At 42.0% G+C, this 17917-nt stretch overlaps 2 protein-coding genes across 4 annotated transcripts in view; one reads left to right on the top strand and one right to left on the bottom strand.

The window, feature by feature from the left end:
* The window catches only part of LOC121762210 (glutamate receptor 2.5-like), an 81010-nt gene that overhangs the window by 18252 nt on the left and 44841 nt on the right, over positions 1–17917 (top strand). The gene's annotated exons all lie outside the window — the stretch shown is intronic.
* LOC121760014 (putative late blight resistance protein homolog R1B-17) lies at positions 10322–16452 on the bottom strand. 3 transcript variants are annotated; one of them, XM_042155614.1, is made up of 5 exons: positions 13188–16452; positions 13033–13103; positions 11368–12958; positions 10826–11232; positions 10322–10739 (listed from the first exon to the last, which is right to left on the bottom strand). In XM_042155614.1, the coding sequence occupies exon 1, from the start codon at positions 16084–16086 to the stop codon at positions 13807–13809; it is 2280 nt and encodes a 759-aa protein (XP_042011548.1). In that variant the 5' UTR covers positions 16087–16452; the 3' UTR covers positions 10322–10739; positions 10826–11232; positions 11368–12958; positions 13033–13103; positions 13188–13806. The 3 variants fall into 3 exon arrangements, with proteins under 3 accessions (XP_042011548.1, XP_042011549.1, XP_042011546.1); XM_042155615.1 differs by having other exon boundaries at positions 10826–12958; positions 13188–13270; positions 13353–16452; XM_042155612.1 differs by having other exon boundaries at positions 10826–12958.

The raw sequence follows: 17917 nt of genomic DNA, 5'->3' as shown, positions 1-17917 counted from the left end.
GGAGTGGGAGTTCGTTATTATGCATTGCCACACCGCACCTAGTGGGGGGCATTTTGGAGCTAACCGGACTGCTATGAAAGTGCTCCAAAGTGGTCTATTTTGGCCAACCATCACCAAAGACTGCCAAGACTACGTGAGAAGATGCAACGAGTGCCAGAGAATGGGGGGTGTTTCTAAGAAGAAGGAGATGCCAATGACGACAATTGTTGAAGTCGAGTTGTTTGATGTGTGGGGCATTGACTTCATGGGGCCCTTTCCTCCATCTAGTGGGTTCCAATACATTCTACTAGCCGTTGACTATGTATCAAGGTGGGTGGAAGCCATTCCTACCCAAACTAATGATTCAAAGGTGGTGATTAAATTCGTTCAAAAGAACATATTCACGCGATTCGGCGCACCTCGGGCTATCATAAGTGATGGAGGGTCTCATTTTCGCAATAGGTGGCTAGAGGCGGTCTTAGCAAGGCATGGAGTGAAGCATCGGGTGACAACTCCTTATCACCCACAAGCCAATGGTCAAACCGAGTTGGCCAATAGAGAGATCAAACAAATTTTGCAAAAGAGTGTCAACTCCAACCATAAAGATTGGGCTCTCAAGCTTGACGATGCTCTATGGGCGTATAGGACGGCTTACAAGACGCCAATCGGGATGTCACCTTATCAATTGGTCTTTGGGAAATCATGCCATCTCCCGGTTGAATTGAAGCACTCATCATATTGGGCGGTGAGGCAAATGAACATGGACTTCACCAAGGCCGGCAAGGAAAGGAAGCTTCACCTCAATTTACTTGATGAATTTAGGAATGAAGCTTATGCTAATTCCTCAATATGCAAGGAGAGGATAAAGACGTATCACGACAAGATGATTGAGAGGCGTGAGTTCCACAAGGGGGATGCCGTGTTGCTTTTCAACCACAAGTTGAGATTCTTCCCGGGCAAGCTAAAATCTAAGTGGTCGGGACCCTTCACTATCAAGGAGGTCATGAGCAATGGCACAATGGAGCTCAAAGGACCCGATGGAAGCACGTTCAAGGCAAATGGTCAAAATCTCAAGAGGTTCTTTACTAAGGAGCAACAAGACGAGGTCTTTGTGGTTGCCTTGATTGAGTAGTGGAGCTTGCAAAGCGTCGGGCAAATGACGTTAAACAATTGCGCTATGGGGGAGGCAACCCCTAGTAGGTAAAATTTATCGCTTTTGTGTTTTTTGGTGTGTTTTTATTTTGTTCTTGTTTTTTGTGTGTTTTGTGTGTTTTAAGTGGAACAGGAGATAGGCTTTGATGGGTGAAAAGCGGACAAAAACTGGAGAAATGGCGAAATGGACTCGGAATACATAAAGTTTGCCCGACCGGGCGAAATCTCATAGAAACTCGCCCGACCGGGCGTTTCCAGAAATCATGATTGTCCAGAAAGTGCGAATCGCCCGACCGGGCGTTTAATGAATGCGGGATTGTCCAGAAAGTTTGCCCGACCGGGCGTTTTGCAAATTGCAAATCGCCCGACCGGGCGATTTCTTCGCGTAGTTTAAAAAACGCAATCGAGGTCAGTTTTTATACTTTCAAACCCTAGCCACAATTCTCTCTCGTTCCTCTCTACTCTCTCTCGCCCCTCCACCCTCAAATCTTCCACTTACACTGATTTCACACACACACCATCCTCCTAATCCATCTAATTCAAGGGTTGAACCGATTAATCGGTTGATTTTCTCAAGAACAAGCAAAAAGGGGAGAAATCCGTTTTCTATCACTCTAAGCCCGAAAGGTAGTGAACGATGGCACCCAGCCACTCTGGAGTTAATTTGAATGCCGCAGAGAAGAAGAAATGGGCCGTACTCTCACAACTACCCTACCGGGTAGCTAGATATCCATGCCCTATCACAATCCGACGGTTAGGCATTGAGCAGTGCTTCAATGAGCTATGTGAAGAAGGGCAACTAAATGGGCTCTTCATGGCACAGAGGAACCCCGCCTAACAGAGGCTTACACTGGAGTTCTTATCTACCCTTGAGGTAATCATGAACAGGAGGGAGATAGTTGCCATCAAGTTTCGTATGAGGAATGCTGAGTACACAGTGACGATGGCACAATTCAAGGAGATCTTTGGATTTTCAGGGGAGGTGTATAGAGAGCCGTTTAGCTTCAGTCACAATGCGAATGACTTCTGGAAGGCCATCACTATCGTTGATGACAACTTCGCCGCCAACAGGGCAAAGGGTTCTCTCATTAGGAACCCAGCCTTGCGCTTACTCCAGAAGGCGTGTGTATGTTACCCCTTCGCTCGTCATGAGCATGGGAGCGTGCAGAGAGACGAGCTCTTCCTGTTATGGACTATTTTGCACAAGGAGGCTCCCTTGAATTTGGGCCACTTCATGATCAAACATCTTGAGAGGGCTTCGAAGAAGAAAACCGGCACACTCTGTGTCGGTGCGGTTGTGTCAACTATTGCACTCCATCTGGGAGTGTCGACGAGGGGCTTGGTCGCCGACATTGGTGACAACTTGATGGACTTCAGCTTTCTGAGAAGAACAAGGCTGGTCGGAGTGGACCAACGAGGGCAGATATATTTGATACAGAGGGCAGCAGATCATTACCCCCTCCCGGACACCGTCAACACCTATGTGAACGGTCCTTTCCGCAAAGAAAACTGGAAGATGAAGGCTGCGGTCCACGAACAAGCCACGGCGTTGAATCCGCGGAACTTGCAATTTAGGGATGTAAGCCCGAGCTCGAGTGTTGATGAAGCGCCCCACATGGATTTTCCCGCGATCGAGATGGGGGTCGAGCAAAATGAAGAAGAAAATGAGGAGGAAGGTGAAGAACAACCGACCCACCAAGGGGGAGATGAAGCCGGGACAAGCACTTAGAGGACACAAAGCCGGCAAGAGCGAGAAGAGGAGGACTACGGCTCGATCAATGAGAGGTTGACACGGATGGAGCTGCGTCAGCAGGAATATTGGGTCCAGAATGAAGCGCGATGGGACCAGTTCGACACCAACTGGACCCAATTCACTGATTTCAACAATGCACAATGGGCCAACATCAATGACCGATTCGATGAATTTCGTGGCCAGTGGCAGCATCCGCCTCCTCCTCCGCAGTGAAGGTCCATGGGAGATCCACTCTCTTTCAAACTTATCCTAGCTTTGCTTGGAATACGTTTTTGGGGGGGGTGTCTAGTGGATTCCCTCTTTTACCTCTCTCCCTCTTTATTTGATGATACCCCGGCCTGTACCCCTATTCTTTTGATGATATTTGATGATGATATGTGGGCATGTAAACTTATGTGGTTTTGTTCCCTTGTTCCACTTGTGTTTGTGTCTTTGTCTTCTTTTTAGGTTTGTTTCTCTTGTTTCCTTTTGTGTTGAATAATCTCCCTTGGGTAGGATGATAGATTTGGGAAGAAAGTTGGTGAACTTGAATGGGGAGTGAGAGACATTTGGAGATGAATTGAGTATGTTTGTTGGATGAGTTGCCTATGATGAGAATTGGCTTAAAATGTTTGTGAAAACTTGTTGATATAGCTAAGTAACTTGTATTTCCTCTTTGTGATTTGCCTAGAGTGAATTGCTCGTTGCTTTGTCTTTTGCCGAAAAATACCATGTGAGGATTGAGCCTATATCTTTTTCCAAAAATGTGTGATTCTTCATCAACTACGTCATATGTTTCTAGAACTTGCTCGCGGTCTCCTTGAATCTACATAGTGATTATAGAAATAGGAGATGACGTCAGGCCATCCCTTCTACCCTTATCTTAATCTTAATCCTAATTGTAAATTATAATCCCTTGTTAGCCAACTTTGAGCCTAAAAGCCTTTTCTTTGATAGCTAATAATTTGGATTGAGTTCCCTTAGTGTCAAGTGAAAGAGGGAAAAATGAGGAGTTTGTAAGAAAAAGAAATGAGAGAATGACATGCAAAGCATGGAAAGAAAAAAAAAAGAGAAAAGAGAGAAAAAAAAGAAAACAAAACAAAGATGAAGAAGGAGAGAAAAAAAAAAAGCGAAAACTGGGTTAGCTTTTGAAATTGAATAAGCGTTGTTCGAAAAAAAAAAGGGAAATTGGGAGTTGAGAAGAGTCTAGGCAAAGCCTATGACTAGCTAAGGATTGCAGTGCACAAGGGTGAAGTAATCGTAGTTTCACTTCGGGATTATAGTCACTTTGGCCAAATTTTCCTCACCTAACCAAAGAGCCCTACATTACAACCTTGGAAAAGACCTTTCGGATCCTAAATCTGTAGTCACAACATAGTAGAGGAGAGTATAGACTTCGAGCAAGCTTATGGTAAGCTATACATTTTTGATTGATTTGAGAGGTTCATACTATACCTATACACTTTGAGAGTGAGAGGAAAATAAAGAAAAAAATCACATTATATGAATCCTGTGAGGGCAAATTGACAAAGTGGAATACGTGCTAGTAGCTTGAAGCAATATTCATTTTGGTTTACTGGTATGCGAAGTTATTGATACATGATGATTCTGTTTTCTTTTACTGAGGCAATGATGACAATCCAACATACTTACACGAGTTCTAATTCTCTGTTTTCTACTTCTTATTTGAGGACAAATAAGTGTTTAAGTTTGGGGGAGTTGATAAACTCGTAGTATAGCAAGTATTTTGGATGTTTAACGTGAATACTTCAATGTTTTGTAGCATATTACTCGAGTTTGCATCCATTATCCACTACTTAAGTGTTTTGATGAGTTGTCTAGTGTTTGGAGCTAAAACAGGTGAAAATGACTTGAAAAAGAGCTTGAAGCGAGATTACATAAAAACGCCCGACCGGGCGTCCATGCATAAGAGAAACGCCCGGCTCGGGCGTTTGTGAGGATGATTCCAGAAAGTTTGCCCGACCGGGCGTTCTGCCTAGGAAGAACCGCCCGACCGGGCGATGTGGAAGAATCACGGCATCGAGAAGATCGCCCGACCGGGCGTTTAGGCGACTTAAAATCGCCCGGCCGGGCGATTTGTGCGGAACATTGGAAAAGCTTATTTCCGCCCCCGGGTATAAAAGGCACCTAGGTTTTCGAGCTCCAGAGATCGGAGACGCCCCCAGAAGCAGTTTTTACATCAGAGAGTAGGTTGAAGCGACAAAGAGTCCGATTCATCAACATAGTTGAAGACGAAGACAATTGGCTCATTCAATCCACCGTTGGGAGTATCTTAGTAGTTTTCTTATGTTTAGTACAATTTCTATGGATTTATCTGATGATTTTGCATTGAACATGAATAGCTAAATCTCTTGTAGAGTTTTGGTGATGACTACAATGAACGCTTTTGATTAATTCAAGGATTTTTTATTACCTATGCTCTTGTGATTCCTTTGTTTATTCTTGAGCTTTTTCAATTCAATTGCTTAGCTACCAATTGGGTTTGTTGACCTAGTTTTGAGTAATCGAGAGATACCTAATTAGGATTGATAAAAGAATGAACAACACCTAGATAATTTGCATTCGAGAGAAGGAATTCTAGAGTGAGGGCTTGAGCCTTTTGTTTTCAGGAGTTAAGTGTGAAATATTAGAAGGAGACTTCAATATTAATGGTTAATCAACGGGTTGAGTGCACTCGAGAGAGGGCTTAGCCTAGACTAGCGGCTTTCCTAGTAATCCTAGAGACTTCAATTGGGTAATCGAAGTTGTTGAATTGTTCACATTGGGTTCGTTGTAGTTGGATCCAAAACTCTACTTCATTCACTTATTTGAACCTATCTTTTGTTACGTACTTTAACTTGTTTATGTTTAATTGTTTTTCCAAGAATCAAACCAAACCTTTGAATTGTCTAGATAGTAGTTAAAATCGGTCCGTGGTACTTGAGTTTATACAATTTGTCTCTGTGGGATACGATACTCTTGCTTACTTTGTGCTACACTAGCCCCGTACACTTGCGGGATTTTCTTGTGTTAAAATAAGTCGAGTCAGACATCATCAGCACCATCACCATCACTGAGATCGGGGTCTGGCTCTGTCTCGGATAGTGGCCTTGGCTCATCAAGATCATCTGCATCATCTACCTCATCATTCAATCCAACACTAACATCAGCAACATCTACAACATCTACAACATCTCTCTGCTCATTCATTTGGTCCACCCTCGCAGATGATCCAATACCACAGTCAAAACTCATTTGTTCAAACCTCGCAGATGCTCCAATACCATAATCAACAACTGGTGGGATTTCTTCACTCCTCACAGGTGAATACTCAACAAATAATTCAATACACCCACTTGAATTTTGAGCATTGTTGAACATAAACATTACACTATCATCATTGCGAATCACAGAACATGTATAACTCATACCGGAACCATAGACTATACATTGTCTCCATAATAATTCAATTGTGTGTTGGTTCATATCTATTCCCATCGCATCACAGATCATTGCTACCAACTCATAATAGGAAACACCTGAATTTAATATGATGGAGCTCCTCGCACGAGGTGGGTCATAACCAATACCCATATGTGGTAGTTGAACTACTCTACCACCCAAATACAAACTCACAAATACTTGCATGATTTCTGCATCAAAAACATATAAACCAACGACAATTATGGACATTTTCCTAAAAGCCCTAATTTGTATAAATTGGGTAAAACTAACAAATGAAAGCACAATAAACATGAATAATGATGAATGTAGCTAAATTGATGAACAAATTACCGGATCTTATGGAGAAATCGCCGGAAATCGCCTGAAAACGCCGGAAATTGCCGAGAGAGGAAATGAAAGTGTGTGAAGGTGCGTTCTGTGATCTGCGTCTGCCTGGAGGGAGTTAAAAGCCGCCTAAACGACGCATAACCAATGTGCGTCGTTCAAGATCGACGCACAACCCTTATGCGTCGTTAAGCGACGCATAATCCTTGTGCGTCATTAATTAACGACGCATAAGGGTTGTGCGTTTCATTAAGAACGACGCACAACCATTATGCGTCACTCCCTCAATTAGAATGAATCTACTCTCCTTCATTAAATTGGAATTCCATTAGTTTCTTAGCACAAAAGAAGAAAGACTTCCTGGTGAGTATGGTTTGATAAATAAAGTTGTGCCTTGTTCTCATGATGTTGTGGGAGAAAAGAACATTGTTGAAGATAAATGGAAAGAGAATGGGATGGGACCGAAGGGTTTAGTTGAGAGTAAAGACGATGAAGATAGTGACATACTTAAGATGATCGAAATGATCACCGTGCGTGCATTCGATCCTAGTATATGTGTCAGTCTCAGCACTCAAAAAGGAGAATTTCTTGCTCTGCAGATAGCAAAACCGGATCTACGTGATAGCAAGAAGGAGCTTCCGCATGAAGAAGTAATCAAGTGCTTGTTTGCCACAGGGACCTTTCGCATAGAGCTACCCATGCCTGCAAACCATGTTGTCTTCAATACTGCTCCGGAATTTAATGGGGATTTGAATGTCACTGATATTACAAACATGAATCCTCGATTACCATCGCTCGACGCCGATACAAGGTTGATTCCTCCACGAAATAACAGGCCATGTTTGATCATTCAGGGACGTGTGGCGGAGCTGTCCATTTTAGCATTGAATTTGGATGACCACATCAGTCTGCCTTCGTTGATTTTTTATGGAGGTGATGAAGGGACACGCTCAGCTGCTCGGTGTGTGTTTGATCCAGGAGGCGACGCCTTGCCAAGGCTTTTGCTGTCAACTCTCGTCGTTGCTTCGTGGTTTTCACCTTGAGGACAAGGCGGATTTCAACCATGGGGGAGTTGATACGATCATCTATATCTTAGGAAATCACAATTATTTAGTTATCTTTTATTCCCCAAATCTTTTCCATATCTTTGTTTTCTTATTCAATAAGTTAGGTTAGTAGTATTCTAGTATTATAAATAGGAGAGCTTGTTATCATTTTATGGAATCAACGAATGAAATAGTATTTTCCCACAAAATTGTGAATTATTCTCTCAACCCTAGTTTAGCCGCTGCCCGACGGAGGAGTTCCGCGCACAGCACGAAACTAGAATCACCGCCGATCCTATCTCAGGACGCTGGAAGTTTGTCTGGATCGCCGAGCAACCCGCCGCCGATCACCGTTAAGGAATTGAGTCCTTAACATGGAAGGAGTTCGTGCCATAAAATCAGATTATTCAACTAACCACAACAATATCAAAGCGTTTAAATCCAAATTCAGAAGAAAATAAGAATCCAGTTTTCCATCAGAAGAAAATCCGACGCCGAGCATTTACGCCCTCCGTGCCAATCTTCAAAAACAGCTTCCTCTCGCAAAAGCCGGTTTTCCACATTGTGAATGTGATCGGTAAGAGCTACAAAGAAGTGGCGGTGTGGTCGCCGGAGTTGGGTTTCTCCGGCGATCAGCCGCGTTCGATCTTCTGGCCGGGCGGAGAGCGGTTGGTTCCGAGAGGGTGGATCTTGGGGAGCAGAGAGAGGCCGTTGAGGATTGGCGTTCCAGCTAGAGGCGCGTTCAATCAGTTCGTGAAGGTTACGTACGATTCCGGTTCGACTCGGATCACCGGATTTTCGATCGAGGTTTTCGAAGCGGTGGTGAAGAAACTTCCGTACGACCTTCAATATGAATTAGTTCCCTTTAATGGCTCCTATGATGAAATGGTTGCCCAAGTTCACAACAAGGTAGTACTTCCTCTGTTTCCCCTGTTTTTCCTCTGTTTTCCCATGTTTTTCCTCTGTTTTACTTCTGGTAATTGAATCGCTTCTTTTTTCGGCAAAATTCAAAGAAATTGTTTATAGTGAATTAAGTAAGACAGGTAAATATGAGAAAAGAAAGTGATAAAGAAAATAAAGTATAAAAGAAAATACTCTGTTCCATTTCAATATTCTTTAAATCTGTGGCAATAGAGCTTTGATGCAGCAGTAGGTGACACAGATGTAGACTAATGCATATCAACATTACTATATGGAGGGGAAGCTCCCAAATAGAGAAAAAACATTTTCAAATGTTGAGGTAAGTAATCATAGCTTGGAAAAAGTAGCTCTGCTATTTGATCATATGCATCCACGAATACTGAATTATGTTGTTTTTCGGCTACCTCAGTCCAATTTTCTGTAGTTGTTTCTTCTTCGGATAGGAGCTCTGCAACTGTGACTATCATAAGTGGAAGACCTTCACACTTTTTGGCAATCTTCTCTCCCAATATCTTAAGGTGAGGAGGGAAATCCTCTTGAGCAAAAACCTTCTCACAAAGTAATTTCTTACTTTCTTCCTCATTCAACAAGCGTACCAAACCCCGATCTGGGCATTCTTTCATTCTTACCCAGCTTGTAAGCAAGATTCGGACTTTCTCCTGTGACAAGTTATCCATTACTCATGTATCCCATTCCCATACATCATCCAACACAATGAGACATTTCTTATCCTTCACTCTCTCATCCAAGAGTCCAACAAATTTCTCATCATCATCGTCGTCTCCCTGGATAAGCATTTGGTCGCGAGTGTTGGGATCCACTTGAGATAGAATGCACCGTAATATTTCATTGGATTCACACTTTCTGCCCACTCTGACCCATGCTCGAAGCTCGAAATGTCTCTGAATTGATGGATCCTCAAATACTTTCTTCGCTAGAGTTGTCTTTCCAACTCCTGCCATCCCAGTAACTAATAACCGATTCTCCTCATCTTCGATCAGATAATCCCTGACTTGTTCAAATTGATCAGATAATCCTATGAGCTGATTCCACCAAAATCAATTCTTGAGGAAACAGGTTCGCCTTCTTCTTCAAGCATACGCATCACTTTGTTACAATACTGCTGCAACATCTCCATCACTCTATGGAAGAAGTCATCAACACTTTGTCGCAGACTCTGAAGATCTACAGAGAATGACAACTGATCTCTCTCAAGCTTTGGAAGAATCTGATCTACGACATGGGATTCTAGTAAATCTTCGAATTCCCATACGACGTCTTCGATTCGTTCATCCATATCGTTCACCTTCGTCCTGATCTTGCTGTAGCTGGTCTTGTCCAATCTTCACAGTTCTATCTGCAAGCGGACCATCGCCTCGTAGGCAGGTTGTAAGATTTCTGGAGTGGGAGGAAGCAGCGAAATGCCACTTTACACGTATCCGCGTGCATGAGCACGCGTACTGGTGCAGGATGTTGCCCAATCGTTGCGTGATGCCCGCCAATTTCTGACTATTTATATTTATTTTTTGGATCCAAAAATTTGGATTATAATAATAAAAAATTTAAAAATCCTGTGGTAAAAATTTGTATCAAATTGCCATTTTGTATTTTAAAACAAAATGGTGTTGTAACTGCAAATTCAACACCAAACTCATGGATCCAAACTCAAACGTTCCGAAATTCAACACCATCATTGTAACTACAAATTTGATCATATGTAATGATTTTATTTGCTAGTAAGAAAAACTGATAATTATGAAAGCCACAACTAATTTGTTCAAGCACAATACCATGCAATGAAAATGAAATAAGTACTACACCAATATTGTACATGAAAAAAAAATCATAAGGTCTAAACATTCAATCATGTTTGTAGGCATATCTAAATATTCCTTGTCTCTGCTTATTTATTGCAATAACAAACTGAAAAGTAATCATGGGAAACCTCAACAATACCTCATCAGACAACCAGAAACACAATTTTGATTGAGACGTAAAACTCCACGAAACCTTAGACAACTGGAAAGATCTTCGTTGGGTTGAGAGCGAGGAGGCATGGTGTGGAGCGTTGGCCGGTCTCATGATATAAACTGATGCAGGGGAAGTTAATGCAACTCAACCTTCATAATAAACACACATATTTTAGCTGAGAATGTTACAAAATTTTATGATGTTTGAGCAAATTAAATGATATAGGAAGGCTAACCTGTTAACCAAATTGAGAGTCTAGCTACGAGACCTCATCTCAAAATGAAGAGTAGCAGCGAACTCTAAAGAGAGATCTCGGTCTTAATAGCTTGGCAGAAGGGATAACTAAGGGACTGCACTCAACTAATTCAATTGTAGTTTGGACCATGGATGGATCACGAGTCCAATCGAATTGTCGTAATTTGTAGCAATGTCGTATGCTTAGGAGTTCAAGCCTAGGCAAGCTTCCATGTTGAGGCCTCCATTGAACCAAATCGGTGTCTTCAATCACAAGTGTCTCCAGTTTCATAAAACATCTTGATTCTACATCCCACTCTGGGCCTCGAAAGGCATATCCTTGTAAAGTAAGCTTCTTTATATTTGGTAACAACAAACCAATGTCATTCATGTGTTTCCATGGACACCCTAAGCCACCCAAAGTCAAATTTGTTAGACTTGATGGGAACATTGAAAGAGGAGCCATACACTCATACTTCATGTCAGGATTCATTACAACAAATACAAGTCCCATCAAATTTTGGAGTTCTTTTGAGACATTACCCAAGTCACTCAATGGGTTGTTATCATCAGCATCATCATCATCATAAGGCTTCAACTCCATCTGAATTGCTAAGGCTCTTAAATTAGGGATTCTTTTGAGAATTTCTCCAGTGCAACTCTTTGCACTCACACCAAAAAGGCTGGTGAGTTTGTCCAAAGTAGCATCAAAATTAGGAGTTGGTAGGTCTGTTCCGAAGATGTCAATATGTTGTAGCTCTTGCATATTCCATATTTCCATCGGCATATAGGACTGACCTCCACGCTTTCTTATGTTTATATGTCGTTTAATAATCAAGAATTGAAGGTGAAAAAGGTTGGATATGGATATAGGAAGCTCTTTGTTGCAAGTAAGGGCAAGGTATTTTAAACAAACCAGTTTCAAAATTTCAAGTGGAATATGGTAAAATCGGACCTTACAAGCATCTAGTATCCTGAGCAACTTGAAATCCATGGCATGTAATGGCACTGGATATTGGTGGCTAGGACCATAACAGAGTATAGAACGGGTCGTCGAGGCACATTCACTTTTATTGAATCATACACTTCTTTGAAGGCAAATAAAGTGTTGCAATGAGCACACAACCGACGCTGGTCTTTCATAACATCATCGTAACTTTGCACAACATGCAAAAACTTGATCCTACTAGCTTCTTTCTTGCACAAGTGCTGCCAGCAAGAGTGCACGCGAAACTCTCTCTTTGAAAACCAAGATCCTGGTTTGAATTTGAATATAATAAGATTGTACAATGCAGCAAGCTCCGCCAAGCGATTTTGAATAAAATCACTTACGGTTTGGTTTCCAATTGTTTCAAGAAACCCTTCAGCACTCAACCGATTGAAAAGCTCGTTTGTATCAATATCACTATATGGAGGGAAAGCTCCCAAATAGAGAAAAAGCATTTTATAATATTGAGGTAAGTAGTTATAGCTTGGGGAAAGTACCTCTAATATTTGATTATATGCATCTACGAAGACTGAATTATGTTGTTTCTCGTATATCTCACTCCAGTATTGTAGGGTCTTGTCTTCTTTGGATAGAAGCTCTGCAACCGTGACTATCATAAGTGGAAGACCTTCACATTTGCAGGCAATCTTTTTTCCCAATTCTTTAAGCTGATCAGGGAATCCCTCTTCACCGAACAACTTCTCACCAAGTAATTTCTTACTTTCTTCTTCATCCAACAATCGTAGTTCTAGAAATGAAGGTGCTTCAATCCTATTCCTGCTTGTAAGCAAGACTCGGACGTTACTTTTTTCCAAGTTTTCCAATACTCGCGTGTTCCATTCCCATACATCATCCAACACAATGAGACATTTCTTGCTCTTCAATCTCATTTGCAAGAGTCCAACTAATTTCTCGCCATCATCATCGTCTCCTCGGGTAAGCACTCGTTCTCGAATGTCGGGATGCACTTGAGCTAGAATGCATCGTAAAATTTCACTGGATTCACACTTTCTGCCCACTTTGACCCATGCTCGAAGCTCAAAATGTCTCTGAACCAACTGATCGTCAAATACTTTTGGGATACCACTGGGTAGATAAGGGAAGGAAATATAATGAACTCTAGTTTATACTATCATCCAAATTCACCTGCTCAGTATGTAAATGAAACTCATATTTATAGTCTACCAAAAGTGGTTAAGCACACTGAAACTAAAGCATACCTTAGAGGCCTTCAACTAGTAGTCAAAGATCAATTCTTCGCAGCTGATCATGTTATGCAATGCAACTCCATCTTCACAACAAGCACATGCATTTTAGTTAAGAAAGAAATGAATTGATGATGTTTGTGCACATTAAATGAAGTAGGAGGGCTAACCTGTTAACCAAGTTCAGAGTAGAGTTACAGCTTCTCATCTCAAAATGTAGAGTGGCAACGAACTCTAAAGAGAGATTCCGGTCCTAATTGATTTGCAGAAGTGACGGCTAACGGATTACACTCAACTAATTCAATTGTAGTTTGGACCATTGAGGGATCACGCACCTAATCGAGTTGTTGTAATTTGTAGCAATGTTGTAAGCTTAGGAGCCTAAGCATTGGGAGGGTTCCAGCTTGTGCTGTCCACTGCACCAAATCAGTGTCTTCAATTACAAGTGCCAAAAGAGTTGAAAAACACCTTGGTTCTATATTCCATTCTGAGCCTCGAAAGGCATAGTGTTTTAACTCAAGAATCGTAAGATTTGGTAGCAGTGAACCAACATCATTCATGTGCTTCCATGGGCACCCCAATCCACTCAAATACAACATTGTCAAACCTAATGGGAACATTGAAAGAGGAACCATATACTGACACTTCATATCAGGGTTCATTACATTATATCTCAATAGTTCCAAATTAGGGAGTTGCTCTGAGATACAACCGAGAACACTCGTTAGGTTGCTAACATTGTCATCATCGTAAGGCTTCAACTCCATAATAATTCCTAATTGATTTAAATTAGGGAATTTTTTGAGAATTTCTCTGGTGCAACTCTTTGCACTCACACCAGAAATATAAAATAATTTTTTCCAATGTAGCATCAGAATTAGGGGTTGGTAGGTCTCTTCCCGTGACCTCAAGGTTTAATAACTCCTGCATGTCCCATATTTCATCCGGCATGTACGATACAACTCCAAACTTTCTAATATTCATATGCGGTTTTATCATCAAGGATTGAAGATGAAGAAGATTGGATATAGAAACAGTGATCTCTAAGTTGCAAGTTAAGGAAAGGTATCGTAAACAAACTAGTTTCATAATTTCTTGGGAGATAAGGTAAAATCGAACATTAGCAGCATTTAGTACCCTAAGCAACTTGAGATCCATGTCGTGTATTGGCACCGGATATTGGACGTAAGGACCAAGACAAAGGAGAGAACGGGCAATGGGTGAGCAGTCACTTTTTATTGAATCATACACTTGTTTGAAGGAAAATAAAGTATTGCAATGAGCACACAACCGACGCTGGTCTTTGATTACATCATCCCAACTTTGTAGAACATGCAAAAACTTGATTTTACTAGCTTCCTTCTTACATACATGCTGCCAGCAAGAATGCACGCGAAAATCTTTCGTTGAAAACCAAGATACATATGGTTCTGCATCTAATAGAACAAGATTATACTTGTCAATAAGTGTCATTGTGCATTCGCCCAAGGAATTTGACAAAGTTATTTCCTCAGACGGTTCAAGAAACCCTTCAGCAATCAACAGATAGACGATGTTATCTTCGTCGATATTACTGTATGGAGGGAAAGCTCCCATATAGAGGAAAATCATTTTCAAATATTGAGGCAAGTAGTCATAGCTTGGGAAAAGTACCTCTGATATTTGATTATATGAATCCATGAACACTGAATTATGTTGTTTTTGGGCTACCTCAGTCCAGTATTCTTCAGTCTTGTCTTCTTTGGATAGGAGCTCCGCCACTGTGACTAGCATAAGTGGAAGACCTTCACATTTTTTTGCAATCTTCTCTCCCAATTTCTTCAAGTGAGGAGGGAAACCCTCTTCACCAAACACCTTCTCACCAAGTAATTTATTACTTTCATCTTCGTTCAACAAGCACACTAAAGAATAAATTGGACATTCATCCAATCGTATCCTGCTTGTAACCAAGATTCGGACATTCTCCTCTGGCAAGATATCCATTAGTTGTGTGTCCCATTCCCATACATCATCTAACACAATGAGACATTTCTTATACATTAATCTCTCTTTCAAGAGTCCAACTAATTTCTCCTCATCATCATCTCCTTGGGTAAACACTTGGTTGTAAGTGTTGGGATCCTCTTGAGCTAGAATGCATTGTACTATTTCAGTGGATTGACATATTCTGCCCACTTCGACCCATACTCGAAGCTCGAAGTGCTTCTTAATCAATGGATCCTCGGATACTTTCTTAGCAATAGTGGTCTTTCCAACTCCTGCCATCCCAGTCACTAATATCCGTTTCCCCTCATCTTCGATCAGAAAATCCCGGACTCGTTCAAACACATCAGATGATCCAACCATCACTGAGTTGATTCCACCGAAATCAATTCTTGAGGAAATAGGTTCACTTTCTTCTTCCGGCATAGTCAGCAGTTCAGATACGTACTCTGCCTCCATGACCTTCATCCTCTTGACGAAGCAATCAACACTCTCCTTCAAACTCCACAGATTTACAGAGTAAGGCAAGGGATCCCTCACACCACCTGAGCTTGAGCTTTCGAGTTGTGGAAGAATCTGATTGGTGAATTGGGATTCTAGCGAATCTTCGAATTCCCATATGATCTCTTTGATTCGTTCATCCAGAGCATTCACCTTCGTCCTCACCTTCCTGAAGCCGGTCTCCTCCAATTTCAGCAGAACTATCTGCAAGCGATGCATGGCGTTGTAGGCCATCACCGGCACTATGAATTTTGTAGCGATGGCGCGTGGTAGAAAACGAGACATCTTATACTTGAGAAAAAGCGCTGCAACATAAGTCAGCATCACCCGTGTGAAAACTGAAATATGAAACACAGAAACCAGCGGAACCCGAAACGATTGTAGAATGCTCAGAACCGTGTAGTTCAGAGAAACCGCTGCAGCATAAGACGCTATCACCACTTTGAAATATGAATGATCAAACACAGCACAATAGGAAGCAATGAACTGCTCCACTATTGGATACGGAGCAACCAGCAAAATGCGAGATTCAAAAAGCTTCTCAATTGTAATCTTGAGAGAAGCCGCTGCACCAAAAGCAGCCATGAGTGATCAAGGAAGAGTATGCTAAAATTGTTGGTCGTGGTGAAGATGGACTTGTTGAAATTGTGTGCTGCAATTGCTAAAATGAATTTGCTAATAGCGTGTATTGACCGGCGATCCAATAATGCAAAAATATTATTTTTCTACCATATCAATTGGATCGATCGAATCAGTCCATTGAATAATTTAACGTTGGTTGTGGCCTTTGGGAATACTAAGAGCATCCGCAGCGGTCGGTCCGTCCGACCGTCCGTCCATGCCGATGTGCTCTTGCCGCTGGCACGGCGCTGCTCAATGCATCGAACACGTCCGTGCCGCTGAGCTGATGTGGCGGCTTCTGATTGGCCAACGGCAATTCCGTTGGAAATTCATTTTTTTTTTTAAATCGAAAATAATACCAAAAATTTTAAAAAATATTTTCACATTCCAAAAAATATGGCCGTTTTATTACCGTTTTTTTTGGATTTTTTTTGATTTTTTAAAATTTTTTATTCCCAAAATCATCTATAAATACACACATTCATCATTCATTTTTCACATCAAATCATCTCCCACTCATCTCTCATTCATCCATTTTCATACAACTCATCTACATCTTCATCTCTCACTCAAACCCTCTCAAATGGATTTCACCAATCTCATTGCGGAAGTGGAGCGCGAAGAACAAGAATACTATGAACAACATCGTGCCGCCTATGAAGCCTATGTCGCCGCAACTACCCCCGCCCCTCCTCCTCGACCAACTAGATCAACTCGCAGCTACATCCATCGTGACCGGGAAGGAGCCAACGAAAGGCTCGTTGCCGACTATTTTTCCGACCAGCCGCGGTTTCTGGAAGATTACTTTCGGCGTCGTTTTCGCATGTCAAAACGGTTGTTTATGCTTATTTTCAACACATTGTCCGCCCGTGTTGAATACTTTCAAACAAGTAGAGATGCAACCGGTCGGCAAAATATCTCGGCGTTGTAGAAGTGTACTTGTGCCATCCGACAACTTGCTACTGGGAAAACGGCTAACCTCTTAGATAAGTATTTGCATGTCGGTGAGTCAACTGGAATTCTTTGCCTTAAAAATTTTTGCGAAGGCGTTCGTTCCGCTTTCGGTGAGGAATTCCTTCGGGCACCCACCACCGATGATTGTCAACGGTTGCTTCGTCTTCACGAAACAGTCTACGATTTTCCCGATATGCTTGGCAGCATTGACTGCATGCATTGGAAGTGGAAGAATTGTCCGACTTCTTGGAGGGAGCAACACTTAAGCAGCCACAAAGGCGGCGGCCCAACACTTATCCTTGAAGGGGTCGCCGACTACCGCCTATGGATTTGGCATGCATATTTTGGTGTTGCCGGATCCAACAACGACTTGAACGTCCTCTATTCTTCACCACTCTTCAATGATGTTTTGAATGGTGTAGCACCGGCGATCGACTTCACCGTTAACGGAAATGCATACCACATGGGTTACTATCTCGCCGATGGTATTTACCCAAGGTGGTCGACTTTCGTGAACACGCTCAGCAATCCGCATGAGCTTTTGGGGTCCTTTATGCGCAGCGTCAAAAGTCTGCTCGGAAAGATGTCGAAAGAGCTTTTGGGGTCCTTTAAGGCCGATTTAACATTGTGAAAGCCCCGTCTCGGCTGTGGTACGTTAACAATATCGCCGACATCATGTATACGTGTATTATCTTGCACAACATGATTATAGCTGACGAAGGACCGATGGCGGCTAACTTTTACGACGATGATGAAGCCGGAAGCTCAACCGCGAGGTCTCCCAACGCCGAGGTGTGCATACGACGATGGGCGAGAGGATCGAAACAAGAAACACAATGTG

Source organism: Salvia splendens, chromosome 13 (genome assembly GCF_004379255.2).
Source record: "Salvia splendens isolate huo1 chromosome 13, SspV2, whole genome shotgun sequence".
Lineage (NCBI taxonomy): Eukaryota > Viridiplantae > Streptophyta > Magnoliopsida > Lamiales > Lamiaceae > Salvia > Salvia splendens.
Note: the sequence above shows the minus strand (reverse complement) of the source record. Positions and strands in the feature narration are given on the sequence as shown.

What these genes read in the sequence shown, in the direction of transcription:
- LOC121760014 (XM_042155612.1), bottom strand. Translation starts at nt 16,086, where the DNA reads ATGGCTGCTTTTGGTGCAGCGGCTTCTCTCAAGATTACAATTGAGAAG.